At 38.7% G+C, this 19,671-nt stretch overlaps 1 protein-coding gene across 1 annotated transcript in view; it reads left to right on the top strand.

The window, feature by feature from the left end:
• The window catches only part of LOC306858825 (neuron navigator 3-like), a 147,701-nt gene that overhangs the window by 67,993 nt on the left and 60,037 nt on the right, over positions 1–19,671 (top strand). Inside the window, exons 6-9 of the mRNA XM_079399580.1 lie at positions 73–141; positions 4,665–4,813; positions 8,678–9,695; positions 15,063–15,175. Of these exons, the coding sequence (XP_079255706.1) occupies positions 73–141; positions 4,665–4,813; positions 8,678–9,695; positions 15,063–15,175 (1,349 nt within the window). The remainder of the gene's footprint in view (positions 1–72; positions 142–4,664; positions 4,814–8,677; positions 9,696–15,062; positions 15,176–19,671) is intronic.

The raw sequence follows: 19,671 nt of genomic DNA, 5'->3' as shown, positions 1-19,671 counted from the left end.
TTCCTCTCTCTCTCTCCCTCCCTCTTTTTCTCTCCTGTTTCTCTCTCGTTCTCTCCCACTACCTCTTTACAGTCTCACCGCACGATATACAAGTCCACCAGGTCACAGTGGAATAGCAGCCCCTCAGAAGAAAAACACAAGGTAGAGTCTTCAACTGTATCTGCCTGCTCTCGCTCTGTTCTGACACCTGAAACTCTCCGCAGACCTTCAGGCTAGAGACCGGGAAAGCTGATGTTCAAAGCTGTAGCAACAGATCTGGGTGATGGAAGTGGTGTATGATAGAAATGCTTGCTGATGGTGTCCGTTCTGCAACTGTAGTCTGGCTTTTTCACATTTCAGAAATCTTTCTGGAGCTTTTCTGAGGGTTTTGAGCTGAATAGCTTGGTTGATTCAAGATAAACGGATACAGAAAGTGCCGGATGAACCCTAGATCTCGAATGCAGTTTATTTCTAACTGGAGGTTTTTGCCGTTTCAAGCTCCAGCAGCAGTTGTTTGGCCTTGAAAGCATTTGCTTCATCTCAGAGCTGGTGGGAAGCTTTGTGCTGGCGAAGTGTTTTAAGTAGCCCCTGGCCAAACTATGTGAGATATGTAATGGACACTATGTGTGATATGGTGCTTACTCCACTGACAGCCTGATGGGTAGAGTTTGACTGACAGCATTATTTGCTCAAAGACAACATGTGTCTGCAGGGAGAGGAACGGGGATGAAGGCGTTGCAGTTTTAATTGAAGTATCTGGGATCTTCTCTCAAAGTACTGATACACAAATGTTAGGAGTAGACAATCATTTGGTCCTGAATCAGCTTTTTCATAGTAGACTTTGGTCTCATCCTAAGTTCAGATGTGCTGTATACTTTATTGTATAGAAGTTTAGATACAGCATGAGGATGCAGAGAGCCGTTCACACCTAATGTTATCAGTGGGCTGCTCAACTGGGCATAGCTTTTTTTTTTTTTTTTAATCAGATCAGAAATCAGATTTATTGGTGGTTGCAAGTGAGAACGCCTGGTTAGGAGCACCAGAAAATAGATAAATCTTATATCAAATATCTCTTTAGAGAAAACTATACAAATGGTTGAATCATTCAAGGCATTTTTAGGCTTTTTCTACCTGATGATATCACTAAACACTACCATTCAAAAGTTGGGATCAATTAAGAAATTAATACTTTTCATCAGCAAAGAAGCATTAAATTGATTGAAAGGGAGAGTGAAGACATTTGCAATGTTACAGAAGTTTTCTATTACAAATAAATGCTGCTCTTTTTATTCTTCAAAAAATCTTGAAAAAAACTAACAGTTTCCACAAAAAAAAAATGCAACAAAACAGTTTTCAACATTGATTATAAGGAATGTTTCTTGTGCACCAAATCAGCATTTTATAATTATATCTGAAGTATCTGACATGAGGACTGGAGTAATGGCTGTTTGTGTGTGTGTGTGTGCGTGCGTGCGTGTGTGTTTGATTTAAAAAAAGCAGCCTTGCTAAGCATTAAGCCCTGTTCACACAAATAACTAAAAAGATAAGGATATTAGCATCCACACCAGCGAACAATATCGTCTGTTTATTCTCTCACTCTATCTATTCTATCGCCCTCTCATCTGGCGCTTTAAATTCTCAAGCTCGTTATAGCAGGATTGATTCTGATTGGCTGTCAATGTTGAAATTGATTCCAACAATATTGTTTCTCTGTGCCTTTATCGCTATAGCTGTGGTGTGGACTCTGCTATTCTTTAATATGGAGAACGATTTTTCAAACTATACCTTTATCGTTATCTTTATATTTATTGTCCTTGATGTGAAAAGGACTTTAGAGAGTTCTTTCAAATACATTAATACATCTCACCGCCCTGTTGTCCAAAAATATTCCCAAATCTTGTCTGCTGTGGGTTCACAAATGAACGATTGCCAACTGATGAATTTCAGACACATTTTAATTATAGTTAATTAATATTTGATATGTTCCAGTGATAGGCTGGCGGGTTCTATTCAATTTTATTATTCACGAATAAATCAGTTTTTTGATTACATGTTAAAATTAGTATTCATTTAATTTCAGCATTATTATGTATTTATTTGTCATTAAATTGAATTGGCATTTGATATAAGACTTTAGAGGTCAATACACACATACATTTACACAAATGAAAATACACACTCCTGTTTATTTCTTCAGAGAGATGCATATAAAACTCTGTCTGAGGCCTAATTGATCAATTCAACACAAGATTATTGTGCAGTAATCTGGGTTAGAGAGAAAATTGTAATAACCTATAATCTTGTTTCTTAAAGGAAGGAAAGCAGGATAGATAATAATGCATAAAATTAGCAGTCCTCTAGAATCCAAAACTTTCAGCTATATTCAGTGTACTTCAATTGGAAAGATAGTATTAAGATTCACCCAAGATAGAAGCAGTCTTATTTGATCCTTAAACATCCTGCTCTAAATTTTAATAGGCATAATTTGAAAGAGTTTATCTTCCATAAGGCCTTTTTATGTATGTGAAACACAGATTGGATAAGATGTGATGCATTATTAAAATTCAGGGATTATTGAGAAGTTGAGTCGTTTCACAGTTGAACTCTGTCAAACCTTCACGGTTTTCATCTGAGCCCCATTGACACTTTAATTAATACCCTAATATAAACAAGAGCAAATTCAGAAATCTGGTCTTCCGGCTGACCACCTCCGATTCAGCTACTGATTTTTCAGTAACAGCCTTTAAAGCAGAATATGTCATGTCTTTACCATCAAACAAACTGTAAAAAAAAAACAAAAAAACACACATTTCAAGTTTACTGCTTCCGTGCTATTGGCCAAACAAACAGATAGTTCTTCCCCCAACTCATACCATTGGTTGAGCCAGTGTGTTGCTGTGTCGGCTTGGTCGGGATGCTCAAAAAGAGCAATGCTTTGACTAAACTGTCATGGATTTCAGGCACATGAACCTATAAATATCATACTTGTCTCTGAATATAAGTCTTTTAGCACAGAAAAAAATGACACACCACAGCATTAATTCAGGTCTATTTTAGCAATGTTCTCTGTCTTCGGATGCCTGGTAAGCACTAAATTTATCCTCTACAGGCATATTTGTGTTTGTGAATGTATACATGATACATATTTATGCAAATCATAGTCTTAAGGAACATTTCAAGACCAAATTAGAAAACCTTATAAATGCTGATGTCAGATGTTGCCTGTGTCTTTGAACCAGGCCAAACTAAATCTGCTCACTTTTGATGCGTTTTCTCTGTAAATTCAGGAGGAAAATCTACAGAAGTCTGCAGATTTTTACATGATAAAAGGTGTTATGTGCAGCTGAGAGTAACAGTCTTACTGATAGATAAAAACATGATGAAATTAGGCTGACTATTTAATAAACAAACACACATAGCCCAGTGGGAATCTGCGGCGCTCTCTACAGACACAAATTCTGAAACTAAAACGTCTAAAACTCTTCCATTCAGACCCTGTCCTCGATTCAGACACTGAAGTCCGTCCCAATTTTCACCCAAATAACCTGTCTGAGAAATAGCATCAGATATGCTTGCAATATTATCATAGCTGGTGATGGTGGTCTGCACAACAGGTTAATGGGGAAAAGCAGAAGTGCTTGATGGGAAATGAGCAAGTGATGAAGCAGTGTCATTAGAGGCTTGATGAGACATGCACCTGAACTGCCTGAATCATCGTTCTCCAATCCATCATTTCTAGGAAAGCTATTTGCTCTGAATCTGTGTAATAAGAGTTTTCAAAACATTTGATCAGTGATGAGAATTTCGAATGATGATGGGAATTTCCGATGGTTTTTAAAATGAAACTATAAGGTCTTTATTAGGTCATCAATTTGGTTTGTTAAAATCAATTGTCTATTGCCGTAATCAGATTGGAGTAAAGTGAAACATCTCTGTTTGGTGCGAAATTGAATCAGCTATAAGAAACAGTGTCAGTGTCAAAGAATGTTAAATTCCTTCTGTTTTGTTCCTCCACGGCATGTTTATGAGCCACTGTTAGGCTGATGTGTCACAGGGTCGTGTTTCCCAATTAAAAACTGGCACTCGGGAGTCATTAACAAGCTCTGTGCACGAGTAAATCATCAATAATATGAACACAGCACAGACAATGCAAAGAAACTCACACACACACACACACACACACACTCCAGGCTAGTTTTATTGCAGATTTTAGAGCAATTAAGATATGTTTAATGTGTTGACATATTGAAAAATTAGCTGTTTTAGGAGACACTGTATATTAGTCAAATCATTTTGTTAAATACTATCCATTTATTGGCTTCTATGTTTCATTGTCAAACAAGAGAGTGTGTTTTCTGTCAAAAGCCATTGCCAGATCTCTAATTTATACAGCTGAACCTATGACTACGCTCTATTTGAAGTAAATATTCACAATATTTCATCTCTTTGCAGCTGTCGAATAATAAATTCTTACGTAAATAAATAAATAAGTACATAAATAAACTTTCTCATTGCTCCTTTCTGTAAATTCTGTAAATGTGTCCACAGAAGGGATAGATAGATATATATACATATATTCTGCATGTGTGTCTATCAGAGATATAATGTAAGCTCGTACAGTTCATATTTAATAATGTCCAGTAATTTCAACCCAAACTAGTAAGTGTGTGTGTTGTGTGTTTCAGGTTACCAGGTCCCTCCAGAGTCCCCGCTGCAGGCAGCGGCAGTAGCAGTAGTAAAGCCCACGGATCCTCAAACCTGAACAGACGGAGCCAGAGCTTCAACAGTATTGACAAGAGCAAACCACTTCAGTATGCTAGCGGCAACGACAGAGGTGAGCAATATACAGAATCTTAATATTCAAATCAGGATTTCTGCATGATACTCAAATGAAACTGCAACAACTATATCCTGTTATCCACTAGATGGTGCCACTATCACAGGAACAATAGCGCTGTAGCACAGGGCAAGATGCTTTGAGGTGGTTCCCTCGTGCATTTATTATTACATTTTCATAATGAAATACAGTAAATCTGTGGAAAAACACAATTTCCTGGTAAATTAAAGGATAATATTGCTCTGCGGTTCCTCTCTGGTGTGTTATTCACATCTGAAAAGGTGATCTGCCCTCGGCATTCACTGTCCTCCTCCTATATATTTGGAGATGACGTTCATGTTATATTTCTGCTTCTTCCACATAACCAGCCTATTCAGAGTTCACTCAGATTTCATCTTCCTGTCAAAGCCGAGCCATCATTCAAAGCTGACTTCATAAAACCACATGGCTATTTAGCCACCAGTGTATAAATCTCCACAGGCTAGTTGGTTACTTCATAAATCTGTGCTAGACCTGATGGAGTGTGTCGATTGAAGCCGGGTTCAAGTCGTGTGACCCATATTTCGCCCCTGGTTCACCCCTCACAGCAAGAATCCGTGAACAAAATGCAACCGATTTCCCTCACAGAATGCTTGTTTTGGCTGAACTGCCCAGTTAGATTTATATCGGATTTTACTGGTCCTCGTTCAGTGTTAGCACAGATGCTGGTGTTCCCAGACACTGGTTATGGGACAGGGCGAGACAGTACACACAAAGCCAGACAGAGGGTCTCACATGGCAGACGGGGCTTTGATGAATCAGAGTCCTAATAGGCGACGTCTCTCTCGAAACCCATTCCTGCCCTTTTCCATCGGGCCTGACATTACTCAAAACCTTGATTTACAGGGCTACTGTGCTAATACTTCCACAGATGAGAAAAGCAAACTCCCATCTGCCTTTTTTTCCCTCATCTTCCTTTTTCCTCTGTCCAAAAAGTCTGCCGCACTGAAGGAACTATGGGAGGGGCTGGTAGAGAGAGAACAGAGCTCTGTTCCAAAACCTAGTGAGCTGCCTACCTAGCATTTTAAGGCATCGTAGGTGTACAGTTGACACAAAAGCTGTTCCATGCAGTAGGCAGAAATTATGCTGCCTTGTGAGATAAAGTGTTTTGGCCAAATTCTAAAGGTGCAGTCATATTAGTAAAATTTTGCAGGCAAAACAGGTCTGTTGTCGATAGTGTAGCGATGTATGAAACAGCTCACACAGTAGCTTTCAAACCAATCATCTTTTTTGTTGGTCTACATGGTGAAGCTGTGTGACCAACTTAAACCCATTGTCAAACCTGCATGAGGAAATCCATCCTCATATCAAAATGAATGAATTATTGCCTTTTTGCCTGCGAAAACAACAATAAATGTGACTGCATTTTAAGGCAGCATAAAATGCATTTAGAAACAGTCTGATACATATATGAATGAGAGAAATCATGATTTTGTTGCACTTTACAGTTAAAAGAGACAGTTAAACCTGTTAAAAAGCAAAGTTTTATGATACAATTGTCGTAGAATTAGTTTAGCAGCATGCTAATATCTAAATTGTGAGTTGAGTATAATTTGTGCTTTATTCTGCTTACATAAAATGTTCAAAATGGGTCACTTATTGATTTCATGACTATTAGGATGCTACCTTTGTAGCCCGCTAGGCAGTTCACTAGGTTTTGGAACAGAGTTAGCATGTAGTCTTTCATTTTTATGGCAGGCTTGAATACAAATTTCATAATCCTGAGTTTGACCTTTAACTGATTTAATCCTTCACCTCAAATCTGTCAACACCCTGTGTTACCATCACCTACATATTTCAGCACAAAGCCTCTCTGTGGACGCAAATCTCAAGGTAGTAGGCACAAACACTTGCATGTTAAATAGTCTTGTATAACAAAGCTAATTTCACCATTCACACTGGCTGCAAGAGTGAATCAGCATGTTTGCTAGCATTAGCTCAGCTTTCAAAAGCACTGTGTCCAATTCCTGGATTACATTAAAGGAAATCAGAGGTTTTTAGTACATTCTTTGAACTTTTGACATAGCTTCATACAGTAGCATCTGTGACTAAAATGGGAGAGATATATCAGAACTGGGCAGAAGAGATAACAAAGAGAGCCAGAGGCAAAGAAAATGGCTAATGCAATCCCTTCTGGATTAGACAATAGTAAAATTAAGATGGAAAATCTTCAATGCCATGTTTTCTGTCATCACACCTGTTAATGTGTTGAAATTGAAATTGAATTGAAATGTGTGTGGCATCCTATCAGTCTTCCCAGAACAAAGTGGCATTTCACTTTCAACATATAAATTGGTATGAAGAAAAGGGTAGCTATGGTAACCACGTTTCGATGGTCTGGTGTGTGTATGAGTGTGAGAGAGGCTGTTATTTAAGATGCTGTTATCTCCAAAGACGGGGTTAATTTAGCTGACACATGCACTGAAGCCCGATCTACACAGCGCTCATTCGCAGTCCAATCACTGTTCACTCTACAAAATTTTTCAATGGAACCAAATGAAGTCCAATCTCCGTTTTTCTTCCTTTGTGTTTAGAATTTTTCAGCTGGACTCTTTGATACATCTGGGTGCAAATCAAAGTTAGGGACAGCCTGAGTTGATGTAAGATTAAGTAGATTTTCTTGCATTTTGTTATGTTTGTACAGTAGCAGAAGCAATGGTGTATAACTGATTTTTTAAAATACACATGAACTCATTAAAATGGTATTTTATGTACGTTAATGGCCTATATATAAATGAGTACATCAAATATTCATATTTTAAGTCTATTCATATTGGATAAAAACACTTAAGAGTGAATCTCACAAAAAACAAACAAAAAAAATGTCGCAAGATAATGTTTCACCACAAAACCAAAATAAATAGCGGAGAATGTAAGATTATATTTCATCTTCTTTCCTTCTGATGTTTTTTAATTTTTTAATATAATATTACATTGCAAATTTGTTTATTTATTTGTATTATTTTATTTTGTTAAAATAAACTATTATTCTAGTTGCATGTGGTTCATGCTCAAACTGTAAAACATTCTGAGCATTAGCATTCCCCTTACAAAAAAGTATTGAAAACAATGCCATGGTACATTGGTGGAATTAGTAGATATTTTGGTATATACCATGGAACTCTATGGTTACTGTATTTATATACATTACATTTACTCAAAAGAATATTATACATCATTTTGTCAGTAATGTACACTGACATCTAGTCAAAAAAAATCTAATTTATATGCATTAAAATTGTAAAGCAATTTTAAGTCTGGGCCCTGAGCTTAGCAATGGGAAGTTGTTATCATTATATCATCATCATCGTCATTGGACTGATAGTCAAGGCCCAGACAAGTTGTATTTTAAAGGATGTTACATTTCTTGATATGTGTAAACCTATATTTCCCCCACATGAACATTATCTATTATATTGGATGTTTATATATGTATGCTATTCTATGAGCCATGTTGATTCTGTGCAAAACATCACTGCATTTACAAAGAACAAGAGGGTATCTAGCAACAACAAAGTATTCGAAATCCCACAAAATCAATTTAGGATCCAATTTTCTGCCTGAGTGCATTGCACCATTGCTTGGGATTTCAGTATGCGGTGGGATTGCAGAGTAAAGATTTGGACGGAGCGCTGTCTGTTCGTCATGTGTTTGTGGGATGCTTTGTCTTCCCACAATCTCTTTCCACTTCTGCTAATATTTGATTATTGTTGTAGTCATATGTTTTCCTCCTCGCCCAAGACAAACTTTGTATTGCTTCTAGGGTGTAGATATATCGGTCTAACAGATGTGTCCGCTGTGTGGTCTGTTTCTCTGATACAGAGTCGGTGAAGGGCATTCCTCTGCCAGGCAGCATGAACGGCAGTGGCTCGGTGCCTTCCAGCACCAGTGGGCAGCAGCTGGCCTCTGCCATCCCCTCTCCCACTGCTGGAAAGACCTGGCGCAGCAAGTCCATGAACATGAAGCACAGTGCCACCTCGTCTATGCTGGCCGCCAAGCCGCCCAGCCCAACCGCTTCCCCAACCCCTCCCTCATCTTCCGATCGCCTCCGTCCCCCAATCACAGACTCCTCCAAATCAGCCCCTGGCAACCAGCGCTCCATGTTGGAGAAATTCCGGCTCATCAACCCTCGATCCGCATCCAGAACCTCACCCTCAGTGGCCGAAATGGCTCTCCAGGAAGAGGACGATTTGTCTGAGTTTGGAGATGAGGGGACCTGCAGTCCCACACCACCCTGCGGCATCTCAAAACAGCAGGGGAAGACCCCCATGTCCTCCTTTGCACCCCCAAACAAGACCAACAACTGCAAGAACCACAACAATAAGTCCTTGCCACAACCCAAAGACAAAGAGGACAAGAACAAGACCAAGAGCAAAGCAAGCACACCACCCAAAGAGGAGCCAGTGATAGTGGAGCCCTCTAAGAAAGGCTCCAAGATTGCCAGCCTCATCCCCAAAGGAAGCAAAACGTCCACAGCCTCTGTGAAGAAAGAAAGTGCAATCCCCGCCTCTAGCGGCATCCCCAAGCCTGGTCTGAAGGCTCCAACAGCAACCACCAAGCCTGCAGCTTGCCAGCCCAGTGTACCAGCAACTAGTGTACCTGCTACAGGTGGTGAGAAAACCAAACTTAGTAAAGGTGGTCAGTCTATATATATGCAGAGATCTTTGGGAGGATTGGAGAATCGGAAGACCAGCATGGTGTCATCAACAAGTACCTCAGCACTTTCTGGATCCGCCACATCTGGTGGAGGAGCTCTAGGAGGTAATGGGACAGTACAACTTCCCCAGCAGCAACAACACAACCATCCCAACACGGCAACCGTCGCCCCCTTCATGTATCGGTGAGTGATTCTTAAACACAAATGCACATGATTGTTGCATTTTCTCTTGCTTTGCATATTGTGAATGATGGTTGCTGAAGTTGTGGGTAGTAGCTTGATGATTACAGATCTAGATCTCTCATATTCAATCACAGAAAAGTACATAAGATCCCACTTCTCCCTAGTAAAAAGGAATATATTTAAAATACAGTTCAAATCTAGTAGCATATTTATTGACGTATTGCTCGAGACTTACTGATATAAAATACATATTTAACTTTATTTGGAGGACTACTTGTGCACAATGCACATTTCTTAATATTCTGCCTAAAATGTGTTTTAATGTCACTATTGATGAGGACTGTATGTTCTTTGAATAATATCGGTCTTTAAATGCAAGATATTTAAAGTGTACCTGAAGTATATTTGCAATTATTCCACTTTAGCGCAATTAAATATACTTTAGTATATCTTTAGTTGGACTTCAGCACTACTTACGCACAATTAAAGTGCAATAAGTACAAAATTAGTTGTTCTAATTTAGCAGACTTTTAAGTATACCAGTATAGTATGCTAAAAGTACAGTTACAGGGTATTTTTATTAAGTACATAAATACGTAAATGTATTTGTTACTGGGGTCCATATATCCAATGATGCTTTGAGACATAAAAGGGCAAGACAAGATCTGGGTTCCTGGGTCCTATTCTGGGACGTGAAATCATTATCATTATCCATGAAGACAGCAGGACCATGTCTCTGTAATTACCCTCAATAGACAGGCAAAGATGAAACCTTCATCCCCAGGAGGTCCAGAATAATTACCTCATCTTTTACTTATTCTGCACACCACTAACAAGACAGATACTTTAAAGAATCTCTTTTTACAAATGTAACGGGTGTAACCAATTCGTTATAATTAATCATGAAGATACACCATAAACAATACAAAAAATATAATTTCTTTTAATATAATATCTGCATGAAAGCTCTACCAAAATCTTAATGTTTTAGAGATGGCCTGGTGGGAGTGCACATGCTCCAATATGTTGCACAGTGGTGTTTCTGTGCAGGCAACCTGGGTTTCAGTCATTTTCGAATCAATCATTTCTTCACTCTGCCGTCAGTTTGAAGGCAGAACAAGAAATTTGGAGGATGTCTTGTTAAATCTGACTGCGGGTGGTGATGTTAACAGAATGGATCTCTTTTCAGTAGGAGTGGATCTCTTTTTTGACCAGACAGAGTGAGACCCCGCTTACACACAGAGGCTGACAGAGCATCATAAAGCATCGTTAATTACAGGCAAATATATGTTAAACCAGCAATCTATCTATAGTTTATCAAACCAGCTTCTAGATGCACAACCACACACCCACTGATGATCTGTCCTTTGCGCTACCGATCCAATCGCACAACACCTTGTAAGAAAACACAGTGGGTAAATGTTTCATTTCGACAGTATTATTAGCCCAAGTGGGAACCGCTGAGCCTATGCCAAACCGCCTCGTTTAAGGGGTGTGGCCTCCTTCAATCCTCACCAAGAGGTGGATGACATCACAAATGATGACTAATGAGGGTGAATAGGTTAGAGTGGAGGAAGAGGAAGTGGGAACAGAAAAGAGAATATGTGATTGATGGGCAGAGGGCATTCATACCAGTTTGAGTCTGCTTATTAAAGAGACAAAGAGAGTGTTAATGGGCCTGTGATAGACAAAAACTGACATGAAAGACGAGAGAGTGTTGGAAACGAGAGTGGAAGGATATTGTCCTTGAGCAATTGTGTATGTTCAGTAACAGGTTTAATCCTTATAAAGAATAAAGAGCTTTCAAACCCAGTGACCCCTGTGTGTCATACCTGCACACACTGAACCTTAAGAGTTTAACAGTTCTCATAAAAACACGCTCTTGCCACAGATTCATTATTCACAGGAAGATGATGCCATTTTCTTAAAGCTGTATTTGGCATTCTTAGTGCCATCTCATAAGGATTATAACCTAAAGTCTTTATGGAATTTTAAAGTGGAGCCCTTATCACACTCCCCTCCAGCATTGCAGATCTTCCTCTCGAGAGCTTTGCTTGACACTGTAAAACCCGCAGGGCTGCGACAGCACTTGACGGTGTGCGAGATGATACACTGCATTTTGAACAGGTCCACGTGCTTATCATTAGAACTACACTTAGAGTCAAACTTTTAGGCATGCTTGGCAAGGGCAATTGAGTTAAGGAAGTTGTATTACCAGCCTCAAAACTGTATTTTTTTAATAACTTTAATTATATATTCCCTACCATTCAAAGATTTCAGTTTGGTTAGAATTTTTTACATTTTTAAAAGTTGTTGTTTTGTTTGTTTTTTACCAAGGGGGCATTTATTTCATAATAAAAAAAAAAAATAAAAAAAAAAATATATATATATATATAGTAAAATAGCAATATTGTGATATTGTTATTGCAACTTAAATAACCATTTTCTATTTGAATATATTTTAAAATGTAACTCATACATTTCAAAACTCAATCTAATAGGTTCTAAAAATAAAATATATCTAAAAATAATATAAAATAAAATGTGTATATGTATGTATATATATATATATATATATATATATATATATATATATATATATATATATACACATTTTATTTTATATTATTTTTAGATATATTTAATTTTTTATTATATATCATCATATATATATAAACATTGAGAATATATATATATATATATACACATATATATACATATATGTGACCCTGGAGCAAATGTGACTGGACAAAACCAGTCTTAAGTCGCTGGGGTATATTTGTAGCAATAGCCAAAAATACATTGTGTGGGTCAAAATAATTAGGATCATAAAGATCATGTTCCATGAAGATATTTTGTAAATTTCCTTCTGTAAATATATTGAAACTTAATTTTTGATTAGTAATATGCATTGGGACAACTTCATTTGGACAACTTTAAAGGCGATTTTCTCAATATTTAGATTTTTTTGCACCCTCAGATTCCAGATTTTCAAATAGATGTATCTCAGTCAAATATCGTCCTATCATAACAAACCATACATCAATGGAAAGCTTATTTATTCAGATTTCAGATGATGTATTAATCTCAATTTCGAAAAATTTACCCTTCTGACTGGTTTTGTGGTCCAAGGTCACGCACATATCTCTCTCTCTCTCTCTCTCTCTCTCGCTCTCTCTCTCTCTCTCTCTCTCGCTCTCTCTCTATACATATATATATATATATATATATATATATATATATATATATATATATATATATATATATATATATATATATATATATATATATATATATATATATATATATATATATATATAAAAAATATGGAAAAATATATTTAGTTATAGGATTTTTTTATTATTATTTTTTACATTAAAGTAATGGGCACAAAAACATAGCGCACCGATTTATCAGATTATTCAGTACTTTTCTGCACTGAATAAAATATAATATACATTAAGGCCATGTGTCCACCGAAGCGTATTTGGCAAGCTGAAAACACCAGGCGCTCTGCTGAAAACGCCTAACTATGAGAGCACTTCTGAGGCGCAGCATTTTTTTCAATTGAGATGCTTTGGCTGTTATGATACAGAATAACTGCTGAACTGTAACTATCCGATTTTGCAGATAGTTTATTTATGAATATAAAAATGTTGACACGGTATAAAGAACTTGCTCTGGCCCTTGCTTTAAATGATTTTGTTCTGTTGTTGTGCTTCTTGTTGTCATCTGTTGCATAATTAGGATGTGGTGGTTGGTTGGTGTGGAATTTGTCCTGCCCATCCTCCACTGTGATTGGACAGCTGACTAATGCTGCATCCACGTGCTATTGGAATTATCATAAATACAAGTTTCCTAGTCAGAAATTGGCCATATAAGGCCTTGCTAAGGCCGTTCATGTCCAATTTCCGACTAGGAAGCTCGTATTTACGATAATTCCGATAGCACATGAATGCAGCATTAGTGACAGTGATGAGCGCTGCGTTTTACCCAAAGTTGAATATTCTTCAACTTTCGGCGCTGATAAAATGTGAGAAACATGCCATTCCCATTGAAAAATATGCTAGCCTCTTTAAAAAAAAAACAAAAACAAACGCTTTGGTTGACACATGGCCTAAAAATATAAATATACTACTTTTTGAGCCTTTATGTTGGGAGTGAAGATGCCTAAAAATGTTGTCTAGGTGGGCAGCTCACGTGGGTGTGGAAGAGAGCTTTTGTATTTGCCTTCACTGGCATGGAGAACAGTGGGTTGACCTCCCCTCCACTGCCTCTCCTCACATCAACACTCACAGCTTCAGTGATGTTGCTTAAAAACTATATTAAAAAGATTAAACAATGCATCTGCTGCCAGTAAAATCTCTGTGTCCTTAGTTGACCTTCTGTTTAAATCCGTCTGTTTTGTTTTATACAATTTCATCACTTAATGAGTTCATTCAGTTCACCAAGCCCTGAAGTTACCTGGCAGTTTAAGCCCTCTTCCTTTCTGCATCATTTGTTTATTTGCATTTGCAGGCAGATTTTGTGTGAATTATGTGTATGTGTGTGTGTTGTCACAGGTAATGCAGCATCTCAATGGCATGAGTATGGAACACATGGTGAAACTAACAGTGTGACATGCCACTGAAATATTTGGCTGGTGAATTGTATGTGTGTGACTGTGTGTGTGAGAGGGAATGTTTATCTGGGCGAGTGCAGGTGTCCTGGGATGTAGAGCCCTGTGCGGGACTGTTTTCTTCATCCCGCTCCCGCCCGCGCCCGCCGAATTTCTGACCATTACCGCCCGCTCCCGCAACGTGTGTGTTACACTCCCACCCACGAGATTTGCGTTGGGTCCCGCGGGACCCGGCGGGTCCCAATCCCAATGCAGCCCTCTACTGGGATGTCTTTGTAGGTGTTGTAGGTGTGGTTTTATGTATAGGTGTAGGTGTTATATTATACAATCAGAGGTTTTCCCAGTCTATTTCAGCTAAGTCTGAACAGCATTGTGTGTGCATGTGTTTGACAGATTTTTGTATATTTTTTGGGGCCAGGTGTCCCCACAATGACAAGCCTGTTGTCAAACCTAAAAACCCTATAAGGAAAACAGCTACATAAAGTCACTATTCAGTGATTTATTCCATAGAGAAAAATCATAGGGTTAGATTATAGTAGTAAAGTTAGTCTATACTAAGTATTCATTTTAAAATGATACTGTTACTGTTACTGTTTAGATACTTTTTAAAAACTTTTTTAAGGTCTTTTATTGATCTAATGCAGAATTCATGTTGACTGTATGATAGTATTTATGCATGCATGGAAAACAATCTATTCTATGTGATATGCTAATAATTCATGTGTAATTTTTCCTTTTGTTTCACTCAGGACGTATTCAGAGAATGACTGCACTACTGTGGTCCCCCCTGAACCGTGTTTCAGTCCCACAAAAGACCTGGTTTACAGCAAGACTGCCAAACAGTGCCTGGAGGAGATCTCAGGTACAGTAGGATGAGTACTGCCACATGTGCACATGCATACTTACACACAGTCAGACATACGAGAGCGACACAAGCCTGACACATACACACAAACACACACACACAGAGAAGCTGAAGCACAGGCACAGATTCTATCTGCAGGCCGCTAGTTCCATGTTGCTGTCGCAGCAAGAAAAGGTCAGATATGACAGGTGGACAAAGGTCGGCCTTGTTTGGGAGGCCAGGCTGCAGAATGTGTTGTTTATTTGTGCATGTGTGTATTTCTCTGTGTGTGGGACTGTGATGTGACAGCTGATAGCTGAAGATTGGTGCCTGGGGCTCAGGCGCTGCTCGCACACATCTCTTAACAACCAGTCGGCAAGCAACTGTAAGAATGAATGCAAATTTACTGCATTTACCTGCGCTGCACTTTCTGGAATTGGAGGGTGCACTATGACATGCGTTCCTAGTTGTTCATTTCCTGTGTGCATATTTATCAGCACAGCCACTGCCGTTACATCCCTCTGCAAATGCTTTTGGTTAATTTCATTAATTCTGTACGTGATGAGATTTAATCGGTTTGGATCTGATCACTTTTGTGTATCCCTGAGGTTCCCTGTTGTTACTGTAATGCATTTTGTTTCGTAATTAACAATCTAAAAAAGCTCAAAACAAACCCGACTGGAAAATCATTCCTCAAACCAGTCCACTCTTCTTTAATGAGATATAAATTAGTGCTCCAGCTTGCACAAAAATGCCTGGAATGTCAAATTAAAGTGAATAAACTGCAGACAGGAACACATAAGCATAAAGCGGTCAGTGTTTGCACGTCAATGAGAATGCAGCCCTGCTGTGGTCATTTTGAAGGTGAGGGACATTGTTGTTGTGGATCTAGAAGCAGCAATAACATTCTGACTCGTGGTCAGACATTTGTTTTATGTGCTGCACTGCTTTTGGAGAGTTTTGGGACAGTTTATGGCTGATGAGAGTTAGGAAAGCATAAAATTGTTATTGCGCCCTGAGCTGCTGAAAACAAATGAAGAAAATAAATACAAATTCTAAATGGTACATGCAGATTCAAGACTGTTAGTCTGTCTGAGTTTTTATTAACAATTAATACACATTAAGCTGTTGCATGTTAGATATAAGCAATCAAAATTTTCAAATTGATATGCATAGAAAGTATTAAATGTCCCATAGAAGTAAAATTTACAATTGAAATATTGCTTTATTACATTAATAGTTTCACTTGTTGTAGACAGGGGTGGGATTAAGTAGAAATCAAATGGAGTCTTACAAGATCTCAGATTTTTCAAATCCAACAACTGCATTAATTGGTGTTTTAATTTTATAAGAAACATCTGAGATGATCCTTATTTTAAACAAGAAATCTTTCTTTTCTGTGAAATTGGAACATCAGAGAAAAAAGAAATTCATCTTAGGAAGCATGTCTGCAGGCTTTTCTCTACATCAGTTCATGTTTGAAATGCCGTGGTTTGGCCAGTAATGCGGTCAGGGAAACCCTTGTATCTACTACTTATAGATGTTAACCTCAGAACTCACTTCCTGTTGAAGTGCACTGTGGGTTCCGCCCGGTTGTAAAATATGCTACACTCGATGCAAGTACAAAAGCAAAATCTCTGCATGCACCTGTTCTGTTTTTAGATGGCTGATTGGTTGGTGGTGTTGCTGAAGTTTATGGCAAAAAAAATATATAAATAAAGATTATTATGACATGTATTTGCTGAATTCTCTGGAGTCTGGTTTGAGTAATCTCCTGTGTTGTAACATTAGTTCAGTGCTGAGAAAAAGAAAAAAACAACAACTGGTTAATTCTGAAATATTAGGCAAGCAATTTGTTAATAGCTTGTTGGGACAGTGAATTAAAAAAAAACATTTAAAAATGAATTAATTATTAACTATAGTATAATATAATATAGATATTTGTGCCTGTTTTTAGTGCAATATAATAATTTTATATTATATTATATATTTTTTTTAATTTCCCTGATAGTTAAACTGTGTGCTGCAGCATTTACAAATGTATCATCTAAACAACCTTCTTCAGTATAAAGAAAATCTAAGGAGAGATCACAGTGTTACAAGCCAGTTTTCTTTTATGTTATTCCCACAACACACACACACACACTCACATTTTTTGCTGCAAAGGTGTGTGCTAAATTGGTAGCTAACAGCAACAGGAAACCAGCCATCATTGCTGCAAAGAGAAACCGAGAGAAGAAGAGGGAGATGGATAAAGAGAATGAAGCAGCTCACAGCATGTTAAAAGGAGCAGGCGGACCCTGAGCTTGCATGCACACACACACTCAGTCTCTCCTGCTGTCCCTTGGAGCGAACCACATGCGCTCGCTCCAGCCGATAATTAATAGACAGAGTGTGAGAAGAGTCTTCGCTTGCTGAAAGAGACACAGGAAGAGGGGGAGATGCCGTGAAGGACGTGTATCACAATTTCACCGTAATCTGGTGCAGATCTGCTTCCCACGAGCCTCCGTGCTGCATTGAAGGAAAGAAGTGAGAGAATAGAAAGAGAAGAGGAAGACAAGAGGAGTATGCTCTGAGTGCATTCACCTGGATGCTGGTTATTGGCTGCGGCGAGTGAGCGTGCGTGTGGGCAGGATGATATTTGAAGCTCCCTGGTGCAAGGGGCAGCTTTGCGACTGAGCGTGTGTGCTAGCAGCCACCTGAGGCTCGCAGATCATGTGAGGAGGAACTAACTTCAACATAAAGAAGAAAAAGTGTAAAGATTGTTTGAAAATATGAAGCGAGGAGCCGAGTTTTCCGTGTTCCAGGGCGGCAGCCCGCCTCGCAAGTCACCGCAGCCTCTCCCGGACAATTTAAACCTCCGCAAGCAACGTTCTCTCGGCAATCTCGTGCTGCTTAGCGATGGGGAGCAGAGGGTTTATGCCTTTGAGCTGGACGAACCACCTTGCCTACCTTCATCTTCGTCGCCCTCGCCCCAACATGGCCGAGGTAGCGCCCGTAGACATCCGGACAGCAGCACCCGAGCTCGCTCACTCTCGCTGTCACTCACCAAGGTGCTTTCCCAATCTGAACACTCCCTTATTCCTGTGCCCTGGGGTCGTAAGTCCAGTCGGATGGCTCCTGCGCATCAACACCAGCGGCCCGAGATGATGGAGAAAGCGGGCAGCTGTCATAAATCGGATGAGGAACCCCTGGCAGGTCCGGCGGGCACCGGAGGAGACTGGGAGCTTGAGAGTGCCAGGGAGGAGAAGGCACAGCTGGATAAAGAGGTTATACTCACTATGTTGGGAGACCTGGAACAGGTTTTGAACCCACAGACACGCCGTAAGTGCAATGCTGCATAGAGAGTCACTCAAACTAATCAGTAACATACTGTAAGCTGTTGCTGTTGTAATTGTCGGTTTTATCCTTGAACTCTGGGTCGAGTGTGTGTGTAACTGCATTAGAAACGGTTCTGGGAGATGTCTGGTTGAATTATGGTTCTCTGATTGTGCTATAGGAGAACATTTAGAAGCCAGATTCACCTGCTGGCTATTGAAGTGCTGCCTTGCTGTCTGCTGCTCTGATCAATAGCTCTATTTACCCTCCTGTCGGTGTGATCCATGCTTTTATTCCTAGTCCATCTAGTGTTAACTGTCAACCACGGGGCTGTTTGTTCACAAGCCCAACACCTCATCTTATTGAAGTAATTCAGTTTCCTGTAGTTCAGTCTTATAGCAGCATTCTTTGTTACAGCTTTTGAGCTGACTAAGGCAATGCTTTAAAGGCTATTTCATATTCTTTTTATTAGTCAATTTAACTTTTGCTGATGTTTAAATGAATAGTTCAACAAAAAAATAACATTGTCTAAAAATCACGTCGTTCCAAACCTTTGTGCATTTCTTTTTCTGTGAAACATAAATAAAGATGTTTTGAAACAAATTCAGGCAAAACAGTGAAAGTCAGTAGGGTCTGATGTTGTTTGGACTCTAGCATTCTTCAAAATAATCTCAGAAAAGAGAAATACATACAAGTTTTGAAAGACATGAGGGTGAATAATTGAACATTCAGTTTTGGCTAAACCCTCAATTTCGGGTAATCTCTATAAAGTTATAGGTTTGTTCAAATCTCTATGCTTAAGAAACTCTGGAATGTAACTCATTATGCACAGTATTTGCTATGGAGATGAATCATGCAGCTTTTTGAGGGAAAATATGCTATTACGCAACCTGACTAATGATTTTAGCGTTACAGATGACAAAAAGACCAAAAAAAAAAAAGTAATAGTGACCAATATCACTAGCGAATAACAAAAAGAAACCACTCGGAACACCTTAGCACCCACTCATAATGCATTAGCAACTGTATAGCAACACCATATCAACCAACCAGTACATCCTAGCATCATGGCAGTCAAATTTGTACAACATTTTTTTTTTATCTAAAGTCAACTTTTAATATTAGTCAACGTTTCTTGGACCAAAATTAGTCATTGTTTTGTTTTACACAACCATTTTTCAACCTCTCTCTGACAC

This window comes from Barbus barbus (genome assembly GCF_936440315.1).
Source record: "Barbus barbus genome assembly, chromosome: 39".
In the NCBI taxonomy this organism is placed as follows: Eukaryota; Metazoa; Chordata; class Actinopteri; order Cypriniformes; family Cyprinidae; genus Barbus; species Barbus barbus.
The sequence above is the reverse complement of the archived record's forward strand: the minus strand, read 5'-3'. Positions and strand labels throughout refer to the sequence as shown.